The following is a 17,359-nucleotide window of genomic DNA, read 5'->3' as shown; positions in this document are numbered from 1 at the left end:
GGAAATCTGTCCTTTGGTCTGATGATGATGCAGTGTCTTTGTGAGACACAGAGTAGGTGAACGGATTATTTCCTAATGTGTGGTTCCCACCTTAAAGCATGGAGGAGGAGGTGTGATGGTGTGGGGGTGCTTTGCTGGTGACACTGTGATTCATTTAGAATTCAAGGCACACTTAACCAGCATGGCTACCACAGCATTCTGCAGCGATACGCCATCCCATCTGGTTTGGCTTAATGGGACTATCATTTGTTTTCCAACAGGACAATGACCCAACACACCTCCAGGCTATGTAAGGGCTATTTGACCAAGAAGGAGAGTGCTGGAGTGCTGCATCAGATGACCTGGCCTCCACAATCACCCAACCTCAACCCAATTGAGATGGTTTGGGATGAGTTGGACCGCAGAGCGAAGGAAAAGCAGCCAACAAGTGCTCACCATATGTGGGAACTCCTTCAAGACTGTTGGAAAAGCAATCCAGGTGAAGCTGGTTGAGAGAATGCCAAGAGTGTGCAAAGCTGTCATCAAGGCAAAGGGTGGCTACTTAGAATAATCTAAAATATGTTCTTGCCATAATATGGACTTGGTCTTTTACCAAATAGGGCTATCTTCTGTATATTTTAAGAAGGCACACCTGTTAATTGAAATGCATTCCAGGTGACTACCTCATGAAGCTGGTTGAGAGAATGCCAAGAGTGTGCAAAGCTGTCATCAAGGCAAAGGGTGTCTATTTGAAGAATCTCAAATATAAAATATATTTTGATTTGTTGAAAAATATGTGTTATTTCATAGTTTGGATGTCTTCACTATTATTCTACAATGTAGAAAATAGTAAAAATAAAGAAAAACCCTTGAAGGAGTAGGTGTGTCCAAACCTTTGACTGGTACTGTATATATACATATACAGTTGAAGTCGGAAGTTTACATACACCTTAGCCAAATACATTTAAACTCAGTTTTTCACAATTCCTGATGTTTAATCCTAGTAAAAATTCCCTGTCTTAGGTCAGTTAGGATCACCACTTTATTTTAAAAGAAGGAGGCAGTGATACTTTCTTTAAAGTCTCACTGCCTCCTTCTCACAAATGATCCCAAAAATATTAAAATTAAAGAAAGTTGGTTCAACACAGTGGCGGGTCCTTTTGACCCTAGGACAACGGGAGGGTTAAGAATGTGAAATGTCAGAATAATAGTAGAGAGAATTATTTCTTTCAGCTTTTTTTCTTTCATCACATTCCAAGTAGGTCAGAAGTTGACATACACTCAATTAGTATTTGGTAGCATTGCATTTCAATTGTTTAACTTGGGTCAAACGTTTTGGGTAGCCTTCCACAAGCTTCCCACAATAAGTTGGGTGAATTTTGGCCCATTCCTCCTGACAGAGCTGGTGTAACTGAGTCAGGTTTGTAGGCCTTGCTCGCACACGCTTTTTCAGTTCTGCCCACAAATGTTCTATAGGATTGAGGTCAGGGCTTTGTGATGGCCACTCCAATACCTTGACTTTGTTGTCCTTAAGCCATTTTGCCACAACTTTGGAAGTATGCTTGGGGTCATTGTCCAATTGGAAGATCCATTTGCGACCAAGCTTTAACTTCCTGACTGATGCCTTGAGATGTTGCTTCAATATATCCACATAATTTTCCTTCCTAATGATGCCATCTATTTTGTGAACTGCACCAGTCCCTCCTGCAGCAAAGCACCCCCACAGCATGATGCTGCCACCCCCGTGCTTCATGGTTGGGATGGTGTTCTTCGGCTTGCAAGCAACCCCCTTTTTCCTCCAAACTTAACGATGGTCATTATGGCTAAACAGTTCTATTTTTGCTTCATCAGACCAGAGGACATTTCTCCAAAAAGTACGATCTTTGTCCCCATGTGCAGTTGCAAACCGTAGTCTGGCTTTTTTATGGCGGTTTTGGAGCAGTGGCTTCTTCCTTGCTGAGCGGCCTTTCAGGGTATGTCGATATACTGTGGACATAGATACGTTTGTACCTGTTTCCTCCAGCATCTTCACAACCTTTGCTGTTGTTCTGGGATTTCTTTGCACTTTTCGCACCAAAGAACGCGTCTCCTCCCTGAGCGGTATGATGGCTGCGTGGTCCCATGGTGTTTATACTTGCATACTATTGTTTGTACAGATGAACGTGGTACCTTCAGGTGTTTGGAAATTGCTCCCAAGGATGAACCAGACTTGTGGAGGTCTACAATCTTTTTTCTGAGGTCTTGGCTGATTTTATTTTTATTTTCCCATGATGTCAAGCAAAGAGGCACTGAGTTTGAAGGTAGGCCTTGAAATACATCCACAGGTATACCGCCAATTGACTCAAATGATGTCAGTTAGCCTATCAGAAGCTTCTAAAGCCATGACATCATTTTCTGTAATTTTCCAAGCTGTTTAAAGGCACAGTCAACTTAGTGTATGTAAACCCACTGGAATTGTGATACGGTGAATTATAAGGGAAATAATCTGTCTGTAAACAATTGTTGGAAAAATTACTTGTGTCATGCACAAAGTAGATGTCCTAACCGATTTCCCAAACGATAGTTTGTTATCAAGAAATTTGTGGAGTGGTTGAAAAATGAGTTTTAATGACTCCAACCTAAGTGTATGTAAACTTCCGACTTCAACTGTACATATACATATATATATATATACACTACCGTTCAAAAGTTTGGGGTCACTTAGAAATGTCCTTGTTTACGAAAGAAAATCATTTTTTTTGTCCATTAAAATAACATCAAATTGATCAGAAATACAGTGTTAATGTTGTAAATGGCTATTGTAGCTGGAAATGGCTGATTTTTTATGGAATATCTACATAGGTGTAGAGGCCCATTATCAGCAACCATCAGTCCTGTGTTCCAATGGCACGTTGTGTTTGCTAATCCAAGTTTATCATTTTAAAAGGCTAATTGATCATTGTGAAGTGTCTGTTTCTCAAACTAGACACTCTAATGTATTTGTCCTCTTGCTCAGTTGTGCACCGGGGCCTCCCACTCCTCTTTCTATTCTGGTTAGAGCCAGTTTGCACTGCTCTGTGAGGGGACTAGTACACCGCGTTGTACGAGATCTTCAGTTTCTTGGCAATTTCTCGCATGTAATAGCCTTCATTTCTCAGAACAAGAATATACTGACGAGTTTCAGAAGAAAGTTATTTGTTTCTGGCCATTTTTTGCCTGTAATCAAACCCACAATTGCTGATGCTCCAGATACTCAACTAGTCTCAAGAAGGCCAGTTTAATCAGCACAACAGTTTTCAGCTGTGCTAACATAATTGCAAAAGGGTTTTCTAATGATCAATTAGCCTTTTAAAATGATAAACTTGAATTAGCAAACACAACGTGCCATTGGAACACAGGACTGATGGTTGCTGATAATGGGCCTCTGTACGCCTATGTAGATATTCCATTTTTTAAAAATCAGCCGTTTCCAGCTACAATAGCCATTTACAACATTAACAATGTCTACACTGTATTTCTGATCAATTTGATGTTATTTTAATGGACAAAAAAAATGCTTTTCTTTCGAAAACAAGGACATTTCTAAGTGACCCCAAACTTTTGAACGGTAGTGTATATATACAGTATATATCAAACTAATTATCTTACATAAAATGTGTGCCTACTATGATGGGAGATGATAAAAACATATTGGATTCAATGTTACTAACATTTAAATACTTCAATCAAAAGAAATATTAACTTTCATCAGTCCCACAAGTACATTGTAACAATATTTTTGTCCACTCAAAGAGTGTATCACTTTCTACTGGTGAATGTATCATGTCCTACAGTTCTATCTGTTTAATGTTGATCAACCCATCTTTGTTTTGTCGTTATCTCTCACAGACATTACAGTTTTACGTACAGGATAGTTCAGATGTCCAGAAATTGATGGCATGTCTGTCATGATAAATAGTATGGCTACAGATCCACCAACAAGTTGACATAAAAGACAACTAAGATTAGCTGAAGAAATCTCTCTCCCACCTTAAAAGGATCAAACCAGAGTTGTTACCTCCATCCATCCCTATATCTCCCCCTCGTCTACTCCTCTCCATCCCCCATGGGCTCCCTCTCCTCAGCTAAAGCCTCTACTGGGGCTTCCTTGGCTTCTTCCTTCACCGTGGGGCCTTCCTCCTCCCTCTCCTCCATCCCCAACTCTCTTTCCAGCTCCTCCACCATCTCTTCCACCAAGTCCAGTTCCTCAAAGGAGGAGCCGCTGCCCACTGACTCGCTGGAGCCCTTGTTCTCGTGCTCCTTTTCGCTGGGCTCCCTGTGCTCTTCGCCCTGGCCCTGCTCGTCCCCGTCCCCCTGGTCCCTGTGGGGCAGTGAGGGGGGCAGCGAGGGGGCTGAGGACGGGGCCTGAGATGTCTCTGTGCTCTTTGACTGCCCCTGGCTGCTCAGCTTGCTGCTGACATCACTGTGGGACTCTGCACCTGCAACCACAGGAAGAGAGGTCAGGTGAAACAGCGAATAGATGTCAGTTCAAAACTAACCATCTACAGAGCCAGAAATTACAAGAAATGTAATTGTGGAGACGTCATGAACAAAAGTGTAAGGGCTGTATTCAATCTGTATGGCTGAAGTGTTACAGATTGCCCGATAGAAATGTAAAGGTAATTTCCAATTAACCCGTACCGTGAATGCAGTCTCCGCTAACAAGGGAACATTGCCTTTAAATTTCAATCCCACTGGAATGCTGAACTTCCGTGATACGGATTGAATAGAGCCCTAAGTCCACACTCATTAACTATTGTGTTTTGTGTCTTCCTACTTATTGTAATTGAAGAAAGTACACAAGAGGGAGAAAGAGAGTGAGAGTAAAAGAGAGTGAGAGTAAAAGAGAGTAAGTGAGTGAGAGAGAGTGAGAGTGAGAGAGAGACTAGAGAGGGAGAATGTTAAGGAGAAAGAGAGAGCAGACAGAGGCACTCTCCTTAATCTAACTGGTTGGGATCTTTCCAGCTTCAAGCTAATGAATTACTTCAACTTTACAAAAAGGGAAACGGACAAAAGATACAATTAGGGTAAGCAAACTACAGTACAAGTACAAACTTTACCCTGTAAATTGAGACAAACTGACTACATATATCCCACGTCACTCAACAGCTCACATATGAGGTGACTAGCTCCATTACACAAAGAGACTTCATTGGTGTCAATGCCAGACCTGCCATTGTTGTCATTTTTAAGAGAGGCTGAGAAAATTGGGCCAGTTTGAACATGGGCAGCAACAAGCGACAATAACAGCATTCTCACTCACATCCTTCCAGTTGGATGGTTTTTGAATGAATGAGTGAATGCAAGACTACATTGCAGATTTCACCTCCTGAGAAGGCTAGAGGATCTCAGTGGGTGGGTGAATCTTAAAAAAAAAAAAATATATACAAATATTTAACCTTTATTTTACCAGGTAAGCCAGTTGAGAACAAGTTCTCATTTACAACTGCGACCTGGCCAAGATAAAGCAAAGCAGTGCGGTAAAAACAACAACAACACAGAGTTACATATGGAATAAACAAAACGTACAGTCAATAACGCAATAGAAAATCTATATACAGTGTGTGCAAATGTAGTAAGTTATGGCGGTAAGGCAATAAATAGGCCATAGTGCAAAATAATTACAATTTAGTATTAACACTGGAATGATAGATGTGCAGAAGATGATGTGCAAATAGAGATACTGGGGTGCAAATGAGCAAAATAAATAACAATGTAAATAACAATATGGGGATGAGGTAGTTCGGTGGGCTAATTACAGATGGGCTGTGTACAGGTGCAGTGATCGGTAAGCTGCTCTGACAACTGATGCTTAAAGATAGTGAGGGAGATAAGTGTCTCCAGCTTCAGAGAATTTTGCAGTTCGTTCCAGTCATTTGCAGCAGAGAACTGGAAGGAATGGCGACCAAAGGAGGTGTTGGCTTTGGGGATGACCAGTGAGATATACCTGCTGGAACGCATACTACGGGTGGGTGTTGCTATGGTGACCAATGAGCTAAGATAAGGCGGGGATTTGCCTAGAAGTGATTTATAGATGGCATGGAACCAGTGGGTTTGGCGACGAATATGTAGTGAGGGCCAGCCAACGAGAGCGTACAGGTCACAATGGTGGGTAGTATATGGGGCTTTGGTGACAAAACGGATGGCACTGTGATAGACTACATCCAATTTGCTGAGTAGAGTGTTGGAAGCTATTTTGTAAATGACATCGCCGAAGTCAAGGATCGGTAGGATAGTCCGTTTTACGAGGGCATGTTTAGCAGCATGAGTGAAGGAGGCTTTGTTGCGAAATAGGAAGCCGATTCTAGATTTAACTTTGGATTGGAGATGCTTAATGTGAGTCTGGAAGGAGAGTTTACGGTCTAAACAGACACCTAGGTATTTGTAGTTGTCCACATATTCTAAGTCAGACCAGCCGAGAGTAGTGATTCTAGTCGGGCAGGCGGGTGCAAGCAGCGTTCGATTGAAGAGCATGCGTTTAGTTTTACTAGCGTTTAAGAGCAGTTGGAGGCCACGGAACGAGTGTTGTATGGCATTGAAGCTCGTTTGGAGGTTTGTTAACACAGTGTCCAATGAAGGGCCAGATGTATACAAAATGGTGTCGTCTGCGTAGAGGTGGATCTGAGAGCCACCAGCAGCAAGAGCGACATCATTGATATACACAGAGAATAGAGTCGGCCCGAGAATTGAACCCTGTGGCACCCCCATAGACCGCCAGAGGTCCAGACAACAGGCCCTCCAATTTGACACATTGAACTCTATCTGAGAAGTAGTTGGTGAACCAGGCGAGGCAGTCATTTGAGAAACCAAGGCTATTTAGTCTGCCAATAAGAATGCAGTGATTGACAGAGTCAAAAGCCTTGGCCAGGTCAATGAAGACGGTCTTTCATCGATCGCGGTTATTATATCGTTTAGGTCCTTGAGCGTGGCTGAGGTACACCCATGACCAGCTCGGAAACCAGATTGCATAGCGGAGAAGGTACGGTGAGATTCGAAATGGTCGGTGATCTGTTTGTTAACTTGGCTTTCAAATACTTTCGAAAGGCAGGGCAGGATGGATATAGGTCTGTAACAGTTTAGATCTAGAGTGTCACCCCCTTTGAAGAGGGGGATGACCGCGGCAGCTTTCCAATCTCTGGGGATCTCAAACGATACGAAAGAGAGGTTGAACAGGCTGGTAATAGGGGTTGCGACAATTTCGGCGGCTAATTTTAGAAAGAAAGGGTCCAGATTGTCTAGCCCAGCTGATTTGTAGGGGTCCAGATTTTGCAGAACATCAGCTATCTGAATTTGGGTGAAGGAGAAGCGGGGGGGGGGGGGCATGGGCAAGTTGCAGCGGAGGGTGCAGAGCTGGTGGCCGGGGTAGGTCGTAGCCAGGTGGAAAGCATGGCCAGCCGTAGCAAAATGCTTGTTGAAATGTTCGATTATCGTAGATTTATCGGTAGTGACAGTGTTTCCTAGCCTCAGTGCAGTGGGCAGCTGGGAGGAGGTGCTCTTATTCTCCATGGACTTTACAGTGTCCCAAAACTTTTTGGAGTTAGTGCTACAGGATGCACATTTCTGTTTGAAAAGGTTAGCCTTTGCTTTCCTAACTGATTGTGTATATTGGTTCCTGACTTCCCTGAAAAGTTGCATATCGCGGGGGCTGTTCGATGCCGTACGCCACAGGATGTTTTTGTGCTGGTCAATGGCAGTCAAGTCTGGGGTGAACCAGGGGCTATATCTGTTCTTAGTTCTGAATTTTTTGAATGGGGCATGCTTATTTAAGATGGAGAGGAAAGCACTTTTAAAGAACAACCAGGCATCCTCTACTGACGGAATTATGTCAATATCCATCCAGGATACCCGGGCCAGGTAAATTAGAAAGGCCTGCTCGCTGAAGTGTTTTAGGGAGCGTTTGACAGTGATGAGGGGTGGTCGTTTGACCGCGGACCCATTACGGATGCAGGAAATGAGGCAGTGATCGCTGAGATCCTGGTTGAAGACAGCGGAGGAGTATTTAGAGGGTAAATTAGTCAGGATGATATCTATGAGGGTGCCCATGTTAACGGATTTAGGGTTGTACCTGGTAGGTTCATTGATCATTTGTGTGAGATTGAGGGCATCTAGTTTAGATTGTAGGACGGCCGGGGTGTTAAGCATATCCCAGTTTAGGTCACCAAGCAATACGAACTCTGAGGATAGATGGGGGGCAATCAATTCACATATGGTGTTCAGGGCACAGCTGGGGGCTGAGGGGGGTCTGTAGCAAGCGGCAACAGTGAGAGACTTCTTTCTGGAAATGTGGATTTTTAGAAGTAGAAGCTCAAACTGTTTGGGCACAGACCTGGATAGTATGATAGAGCTCTGCAGGCTATCTCTACAGTAGATTGAAACTCTGCCCCCTTTGGCAGTTCTATCTAGACGGAAAATGTTATAGTTGGTAATGGACATTTCAGAATCTTTGGTGGCCTTCCTAAGCCAGGATTCAGACACTGCTAGAACATCAGGGTTGGCGGAGTGTGCTAACGCAGTGAATAACTTCTGATGGAGGCTTCTGATGTTAACATGCAAGAAACCAAGGCTTTTGCGGTTACAGAAGTCAACAAATGATAGCACCTGGGGAGCAGGAGTGATACTGGGGGCTACAGGGCCTGGGTTAACCTCTACATCACCAGAGGAACAGAGGAGGAGTAGAATAAGGATACGGCTAAAGGCTTTAAGAACTAGTCTTCTAGTGCGTTGGGTACAGAGAAAAAAAGGGGCAGATTTCCGGGCGTTGTAGAATAGATTCAGGGCATTATGTACAGACAAGGATATGGAAGGATATGAGTACAGTGGAGGTAATCCTAAGCGTTGGGTAAAGATGAAAGAGATAGCATCACTGGAGGCACCGATTGAGCCGGTCTCCGCGTGTGTGGGGGGTGGGACAAAGGAGCTATCTGAGACAGGTTGAGCAGGACTGGAGGCTCTACACTGAAAAAGTACAGTTAGAACTAACCGAAACAGCAATAGGCAAGGCATATTGACATGGGAGAGAGGCATAAAGCAGTCACAGGTGTTATTCGAGAAAGCTAAGACAACAGCAGGTAATGGCGACGAAAGTTTGAGCTGAGGCTAAACAGATAAACAGGATGGGGTACCGTATAAAGGAACAGTCCAGCAGGCATCAGCTGTGTAGCTGAGTGATCATAAGGTCCAGTGAACAGCAATAAGTACGTCCGGGAGCAGTTCAGTGGCTGCTACGCTACAGGCGAGCTGGAGGCACGGCTATTGTTTGCGTGTGCTAACGGGCCGGGGCTAGCAGATGGATCTTCATGGTCGTCGCAACGGGAAGCCTGTTGAAACCACATCAGATGATTACGTCGGCAGACCAGTCGTGATGGATCGGCGGGGCTCCGTGTCAACACTAGGAGGTCCCGTCCGGTTGACAAAGAGGTAGATAGCCGGGAGATGGGCCTGGCTCGAGGCTAGCTCAAGGCTAACTGGGGTTAGCTTCAGGACAGTGGTGATTAGCCAACAACGACAACAGCCATTCGGTTGCAGTTAGCTAGTTGCGATGATCCGGTGTTAAGGTCCAGTGATTCAGTGATTCCGGCAGAAAATCAGATATGCTCTGGCTCGATAGCGCGATGTGCAGATTGGCCGATAATTGTCCATTCTAGAGCTGGCTGGTAGGTAGTGCAGGCCACGGCCACGGACAATTGTGAAGACCACTAACGGTGGCTAATATCAAGTAGCTAGTTAGCTGGCTAGCTGGCTAGTTTCAGCCAGAGGTTCTGTATAAAAATGTATGAATCCGTTCCACATTGGGTGAGGCGGGTTGCAGGAAAGTATATTTAGTTAAAGGATGGAAAGTGAGATTGAGAAATATATACGAAAAAAAAAAAAAAAAAAAAAACAACAACTGGCTATTTACATGAGGACACTACAGAAAACACGACCGCACTGCTATGCCATCTTGGATCAGATATGATATGCTGCAGTGCTGCTGTACTCTACCCCTGTTCTGTGCTTGGATACTGTGTTTGTGTGTGTGTGTGTGTGTGTGCATGCGTGAGTACGTGTGTGTGTGCGTGCATGTGTGTTGGGCCAGTTCCTTTATTCATAAACCCAGTCACTGAGATGTACTCCTCTTCTGGAATTTAAGGGGAGTAATTCATAGTAATAGGTTATTACAATCACATCAACATCATTCTGTATGGGTTGATGTCTCATTGATGAGACATCAACCAGTCTCATTGATGAGACTGATATTATTGGTCATAGAGACAAAGGCCCATTCCTACACAGCCAACCACACAGCAATATCAGTGAGTCACATGATATCTAATGGTGCCATCCGGCCTGGTTGCTCATTTAGTATTTCTCTAACTCACTCCTTTACCAGAGGGGAAATGGCCTTGGTTTCTGCTGTCTGGTCCAAGAAATAAAGAATATGTGCACTCATCACCAGGATGGACCATTAGCGTAATGCTACAGAGATTTCCTCCGTATAACATGATGAACTGGCCCATGATGCTTTCAGAGTAATTAAGATGTGCCAAACGCTGAGCCTGATTAGCATTTGATTACTAGTCCTTTCTGATGGAGGAATATCCACCAGTGTCTTATTATAATAACCTCCTCAGCTTGTCATGATCCAAGACATATTGGATTGGAGTGGTTTGTGTGAATGTGTGCATTTGCATGTGTGTAGTAGTTATGACGGCCCTGGAATGAAGATGAATGAATAATCTTGATCTCTTTCGTTGAGAGAAGCTAGCGTGACATCTGCCATCTCCCTGTCTGTATTGTTTTGGGGCCGGAGAGATTCATTCCTGCCTATTGTGACTGCAATTAGCACTGTCGTCTCAATTAGGCCCCACCTCCGTGGTCATTGTGCAGAAATTACAGGCTGAAAATAGGCACACAAATGTGAGACCTTTTCAGCATTGATTAATGTAAGAAAGAGACAGAACAAGCAGTTTACAGGACACCAGTCAGTCACCTCTATCTCTATCATGTGATCTCATTATGTAAACCCATCATCCTATTGTGACAGGTGTACTATTAATACTATTGTAATTATTCTGCACTATAGCCTATTTATTGCCTTACCTCCATAACTTGCTACATTTGCACACACTGTATATATATTTTCTGTTGTATTTCTGACTTTATGTTTGTTTTTTTTACCCCATATGTAACTCTGTGTTGTTTTTATTGCACTACTTTGCTTTATCTTGGCCAGGTCGCAGTTGTAAATGAGAACCTGTTCTCAACTGGCTTACCTGGTTAAATAAAGGTGAAAAATAAAAAATAAAATAAAAAATAAAAGGTGTGTGATGTAGGAGAGCATCCCAGGTTACATATAGGCTACTGCTTTCACATAGGATTGACATATTTAGCATGTAAAAAAAGTAGGCAATGTTTATATGACCCTCTTACAACAGGTATAAGGAAAAGGCAGAAAAAAGTTAGCGGTATGGTAAAGTTGGCAGAAAAACGTCTTAGTATGAAAGGGTTAGTCACCTACAGTGATAAACCAGCGAATATGTTTTCTCTTTGTAGGGAATCATCTTCCAACAGCTTTGGAGAGGTTAATTCATTAAGGAACGATGGAGGATTAATCTCCTGTCAGTGTCCCAGGAGGGTAACGGGACACCCTGGCCCAGCCTCTCCTCTCCTCTCCCCTGCTGGGTTCACACTCCAAACAAACCCCATCTACACATCACACTGTGTTATGGACCATCTTATCACAGGGGACCACAGTGCAATAAACACACATGGTCTCTGAGCCCCTCACACAGTCCCACATCCTTCAGATCTGTCCATCTCTCACCAAGCTCATTATCAGGTCCAGTGTTCAGTGTATCTGAGCCCGTCTGTAATATGCAGAGAGACAATGTCTATATGAGCGGTGTTGTGACTCTGGAGTTATTTATGGCATATTAATAAGCTGAGAAACATCCCATTTATCAGCCAGCAAGTCCATACACAGCAAACCCATCATGTCTAAAAAGGGCATATTGGGCAGTGATCTTCATTATGCCTGAGTTTTTCTATGAAGGGGTAATCCTAAGACTTCTCAATGAGAGGGAGGAGATGAGGATCAGTGGGTTCATGAAGGTATTATATATGTGTTGTATTTGACCATTCTCAGGCTGCGGTACATGTAAATGGCAGGTAGAGTGGTTATGTTCTACCAGCTGCTGAGCTGGACTATTTAGTATACCCCCCAGGAAGACACTTCCGACGAAATCTGACTACTTTCACCCCTGAAAAATTGGAAATAGGTCATGACAAAAGTCCCAAATTGAAGCAGACCATGCTTTGGAAAGTGTTTTAGATAACATTTGCCTATATTAGTTGCTAAATTGGGCCCAATTCAGTAGCCTCCAACTGCTCTTAAACACTAGTAAAACTAAATGCATGCTCTTCAATCGAACGCTGCTGGCACCAGCCCACCCGACTAGAATCACTACTCTCGACGGGTCTGACCTAGAGTATGTGGACAACTACAAATACCTAGGTGTCTGGTTAGACTGTAAACTCTCCTTCCAGACTCACATTAAGCATCTCCAATCCAAAGTTAAATCTAGAATCGGCTTCCTATTTCGCAACAAAGCCTCCTTCACTCATGCTGCCAAACATGCCCTCGTAAAACTGACTATCCTACCGATCCTTGACTTTGGCGATGTCATTTACAAAATAGCCTCCAACACTCTACTCAGCAAATTGGATGTAGTCTATCACAGTGCCATCCGTTTTGTCACCAAAGCCCCATATACTACCCACCACTGTGACCTGTACGCTCTTGTTGGCTGGTCCTCACTACATATTCGTCGCCAAACCCACTGGCTCCATGCCATCTATAAATCACTGCTAGGCAAATCCCCGCCTTATCTTAGCTCATTGGTCACCATAGCAACACCCACCCGTAGTATGCGCTCCAGCAGGTATATCTCACTGGTCATCCCCAAAGCCAACACCTCCTTTGGCCGCCATTCCTTCCAGTTCTCTGCGGCCAATGACTGGAACGAATTGCAAAAATCTCTGAAGCTGGAGACTCTTATCTCCCTCACTAATTCAAGCATCAGTTGTCAGAGCACCTTACCGATCACTGCACCTGTACACAGCCCATCTGAAATTAGCCCACCCAACTACCTCATCCCCATATTGTTATTTATTTTGCTCATTTGCACCCCAGTATCTCTATTTGCACATCATCTCTTGCACATCTATCATTCCCGTGTTAATACTAAATTATAATTGTAATTATTTTGCACTATGGCCTATTTATTGCCTTACCTCCATAACTTGCTACATTTGCACACACTGTATATATATTTTCTGTTGTAATTTTGATTTTATGTTTTGTTTTACCCCATATGTAACTCTGTGTTGTTGTTTTTATCACACTGCTTTGCTTAATCTTGGCCAGGTCGCAGTTGTAAATGAGAACTTGTTCTCAACTGGCTTACCTGGTTAAATAAAGGGAAAAAAAACTTAGCTATGGAATTAAGGTCTTGTTCTTAAAATGGTTTCAGACCAAAAAGAGAAGAGAGAAAGAGAAGAGAAGAGAAGAGAGGAGAGGAGACGAGAAGGAGAAGACAGGAGATAGTTGGCTCACAGTTCAGTGGTTGTGAATTCTAACCCCACATGGGATAGATATATTTATTTTTCAAATCCTTTATTTACAATATTCATCCCATGCCCACACACTTCTAATTCTGAAAAGTGATAGCATACCTGTGACAGGGTTCACCCTGGTAGTAGGCTAATTGTAGGTTTTTATACAGTACCCAACACCAACCTGTGAGTTAATTTTAACCATTGGAAAAATAGCTCCTGTGTAAATACTGTTATGTGGGTTGGAATGAATTGAGCCCTTAATCTTAATTTTCAAGGTGATGATTGCACTTTTCTTCCCAACACAATACGCAATAATTGTGAATTCAGATTTCAACTATTTTTTTGCTGCCACAAGGGGATTTGAATTTACAGGGCAAGTGGCAATAGATGTCAGGAACTCTGCGCCTTACCACTGTGAGATAACTGTCCAGAGCCTAATTTGCTCCCGATGCACATAGTTTTATTATCAGAGCATGCCAGTGAACTTCTGGTAAGTATACTTTAGTGAGAAAGTGTTGGGATCAGGAACAACTACATCTATCCACCCCCAAAATGAATAGTTATGAGCAATTGCCCCTACCCACAACTTGAACATTTGAAGGGGTTGAGCAAAGGCTGAATATGGGTTAGAGAGTTACACTATAAAGGAGGAGAGCAGGAGATAATTGGAGATAATTAGAGACAGACAAGACTGAGGCAGGCTGGGAGTTTGGAGAGGAGGGGAGGGGGAAAAATAGAAGAAAACTAAAGTAAATCCACCTATTCTCTCATCTACCCACAGGAGAAAGATGCAGGCATTTTTCTATGAAAAGATGAGAAGACTGGTCAGAGATTTGTGTTTTACTGAGTCTGTGGTTTTAATGAGGACTCTTGATTGGAAATGCAGAAACACTTAGATTTGCAATATTACTTCCATACACAATTTAATTGTTTCTAAATTAAAAAACTGTCTAAGGTAGAAGAAGACCAAGGAAAAACAGGCATTTATATTGTAATGGTTTCCTAATGCAGTATTGACATGTTAGCATTTTAAAGATCCTCATCTAAGCGTCAGTTTAACGGCCATAACTGTACAACCAAATCATTTACAGCAACTAGCACACCTGACATCTTCCCCCCTTCCATTCTTCCCCCCTTCCATTAGCCTTGATTATAACAACACGATCATATGTAGGCCTAATTGTTTAACAATTACACAGACAATGTAGTAATTGTTGTGTAATTATACAGCAATTAGAAATAAATTACATTCAGTAGGACTAAATGATACTGTAGCCATCTCTGTACTTCTTCAGGAGGGTAATAATAATAATAGCATATAGACACAGACCTCAGTTCAGCTCAACAAGCTCTCTGAGAACAGACTATTGTTCATCAAGGACAGATGATGCTTATTTGGTGCTCTTCACTGCATGATCCCATAGTTTCAGAGTGGGAGATAGGAATAAGAGGAAAACGGAATGTTCCATAACTACCCTCGACATGGTCAATATTATCTCCTGCGTTAGTGTTCCAAAATGAAACACCCGGTTGGGCTGACAATTTCTCACAATTTAGCTTCTGCAACGTTCACAGTGTTAAAATAAATACCTTAATTGCGCAATGAAACGAATGGAGGACATGCAAAAGCACATCCTCTTCACACGGGCACACTTGGTGAAACAGATCCCCTGAGGTACAGTAGTAAGACCTGCAGAGAACACTAATCATCTCATTGACAATATGAGATGAAAACCAACACCTGTTGTGTCTACTTGTGTAGTATCCTTATTTATGTCTCTTGTGTTTTATGAAATAAGCAGTTATTTACATAGCAGTGATCGTCAGATCATCATCACATGTAAAGAGCACATGATTTGTATAGTCATTTCTGTAGAGGGACATTGAGCACACAGTACTGCAGTGATGTGTGTACAGTACAGTACAAGTACACCCACCCCTCAAGCCCACCCATCCAAGGCAGTGTGTTTGAGTTATAGTCTGGCTGGCCACACACAGGGAGGTCTGTGTGGAGTTTGATTTCCAGCACTGCTCTGTCAGACACAGGAAGTTCTGTGTGGAGTTTGATTTCCAGGGCTGGTCTGTCAGACACAGGGAGGTCTGTGTGGAGTTTGATTTCTAGGGCTGGTCTGTCAGACACAGGAAGGTCTGTGTGGAGTTTTATTTCCAGGGCTGGTCTGTCAGACACAAGAAGGTCTGTGTGGAGTTTGATTTCCAGGGCAGGTCTGTCAGACACAGGAAGGTCTTTGTGGAGTTTGATTTCCAGGGCTGGTCTGTCAGACACAGGAATGTCTGTGTGGAGTTTGATTTCCAGGGCTTGTCTGTCAGACACAGGAAGGTCTGTGCGGAGTTTGATTTCCAGGGCTGGTCTGTCAGACACAGGAAGGTCTGTGTGGAGTTTGATTTCCAGGGCTGGTCTGTCAGACACAGGAAGGTCTGTGTGGAGTTTGATTTCCAGGGCTGGTCTGTCAGACACAGGAAGGTCTGTGTGGAGTTTGATTTCCAGGGCTGGTCTGTCAGACACAGGAAGGTCTGTGTGGAGTTTGATTTCCAGGGCTGGTCTGTCAGACACAGGAAGGTCTGTGTGGAGTTTGATTTCCAGGGCTGGTCTGTCAGACACAGGAAGGTCTGTGTGGAGTTTGATTTCCAGGGCTGGTCTGTCAGACACAGGAAGGTCTGTGTGGAGTTTGATTTCCAGGGCTGGTCTGTCAGACACAGGAAGGTCTGTGCGGAGTTTGATTTCCAGGGCTGGTCTGTCAGACACAGCTCAGCACCACTGATTGAGCAGTCTTTCATTATGAGAACAAGCAACAAGCCAGTCTGGAACTCTCTCTAAAGAGGAGGATGAATTTCTGCTTTACTGGTGAATCCAGAGTGATTATTATCCCAAATATAGGAGCATAATGTGCAGTTTCTGTAAAAAACCCCTCAGTTGGGTTTTCTTAAGTCTATTGCTTGAACAAATCAAAAAAATTTTGTCATCCACATATTCAATTCTACCAATGAACACTATTTTGTCTCAATTCAGTGGTGTTGACAAATAAATTCAAAGCTCTGAACAGCACTAACTGTCTATGTCATCACCAACAGACTGGCACTGCCCTCCTCAGTGACCAGTGGCAGAGACTCTCACCATGGTAACCAGTTCTGAACCAACCCAGACATCATTACATGAATGGACACAGAACAAAGGAAAGACAATAAGCCCCATAATACAGGGCATCTGATTAACTAAAGTTGTGCACTTTATGAGGAAGAGCGGTTAGAGAGACAGCCTCTGTGAGCCCTTCTTTCCCCATTCCCTCTGTGTCACCTCCTCTCAGTCAAGCCATCTCAGTCTACACCTACAGCCCACACAGTCTTATCCACACACACACGGACGGACGGACGGACGCACACACACCCCACTGCTTCTCTTACAAAATGATTTGTGCAAAGACAAAGTCAATATCACCGCTGTGCTAACCTGAAAGCCCTGTCAAGTTTTAAAGAGTAATGGCGGGTCTAAAAAAACATTGCACTTGAAGAAACATACTCACAGTGACAGAACAATTACAGGGGCTGTTGGGTGGGATCAACACGGTGGGGCACAAAATACCTGCAGCCACATCCTGGCTGTCTGTTGGTTCTTTATATCTGTAATACCCTTGCTAAAACCAAGTATAGAGTTTATTTGTTATAATTAATTGGTATTAGATTTAAAAGGTGATCGAATAGCTCCTGATTTGTAATGTCGTTAATGCATTTATTTTGAAGCAATGTTTCA

General features: G+C 43.2%; 1 protein-coding gene across 1 annotated transcript in view; it reads right to left on the bottom strand.

The window, feature by feature from the left end:
- Positions 1-3,557: 3,557 nt before the first annotated feature.
- LOC311134342 (testis-expressed protein 264 homolog) overlaps positions 3,558-17,359 on the bottom strand; it is a 115,290-nt gene continuing 101,488 nt past the window's right edge. The window contains exon 4 of the mRNA XM_084167990.1: positions 3,558-4,436. Coding sequence (XP_084024116.1) covers positions 4,045-4,436 — 392 coding nt within the window. The 3' untranslated portion in view covers positions 3,558-4,044. The remainder of the gene's footprint in view (positions 4,437-17,359) is intronic.

This window comes from Coregonus lavaretus, assembly GCF_964263955.1.
Source record: "Coregonus lavaretus genome assembly, chromosome: 8".
Taxonomy (NCBI): domain Eukaryota; kingdom Metazoa; phylum Chordata; class Actinopteri; order Salmoniformes; family Salmonidae; genus Coregonus; species Coregonus lavaretus.
Note: the sequence above shows the minus strand (reverse complement) of the source record. Positions and strands in the feature narration are given on the sequence as shown.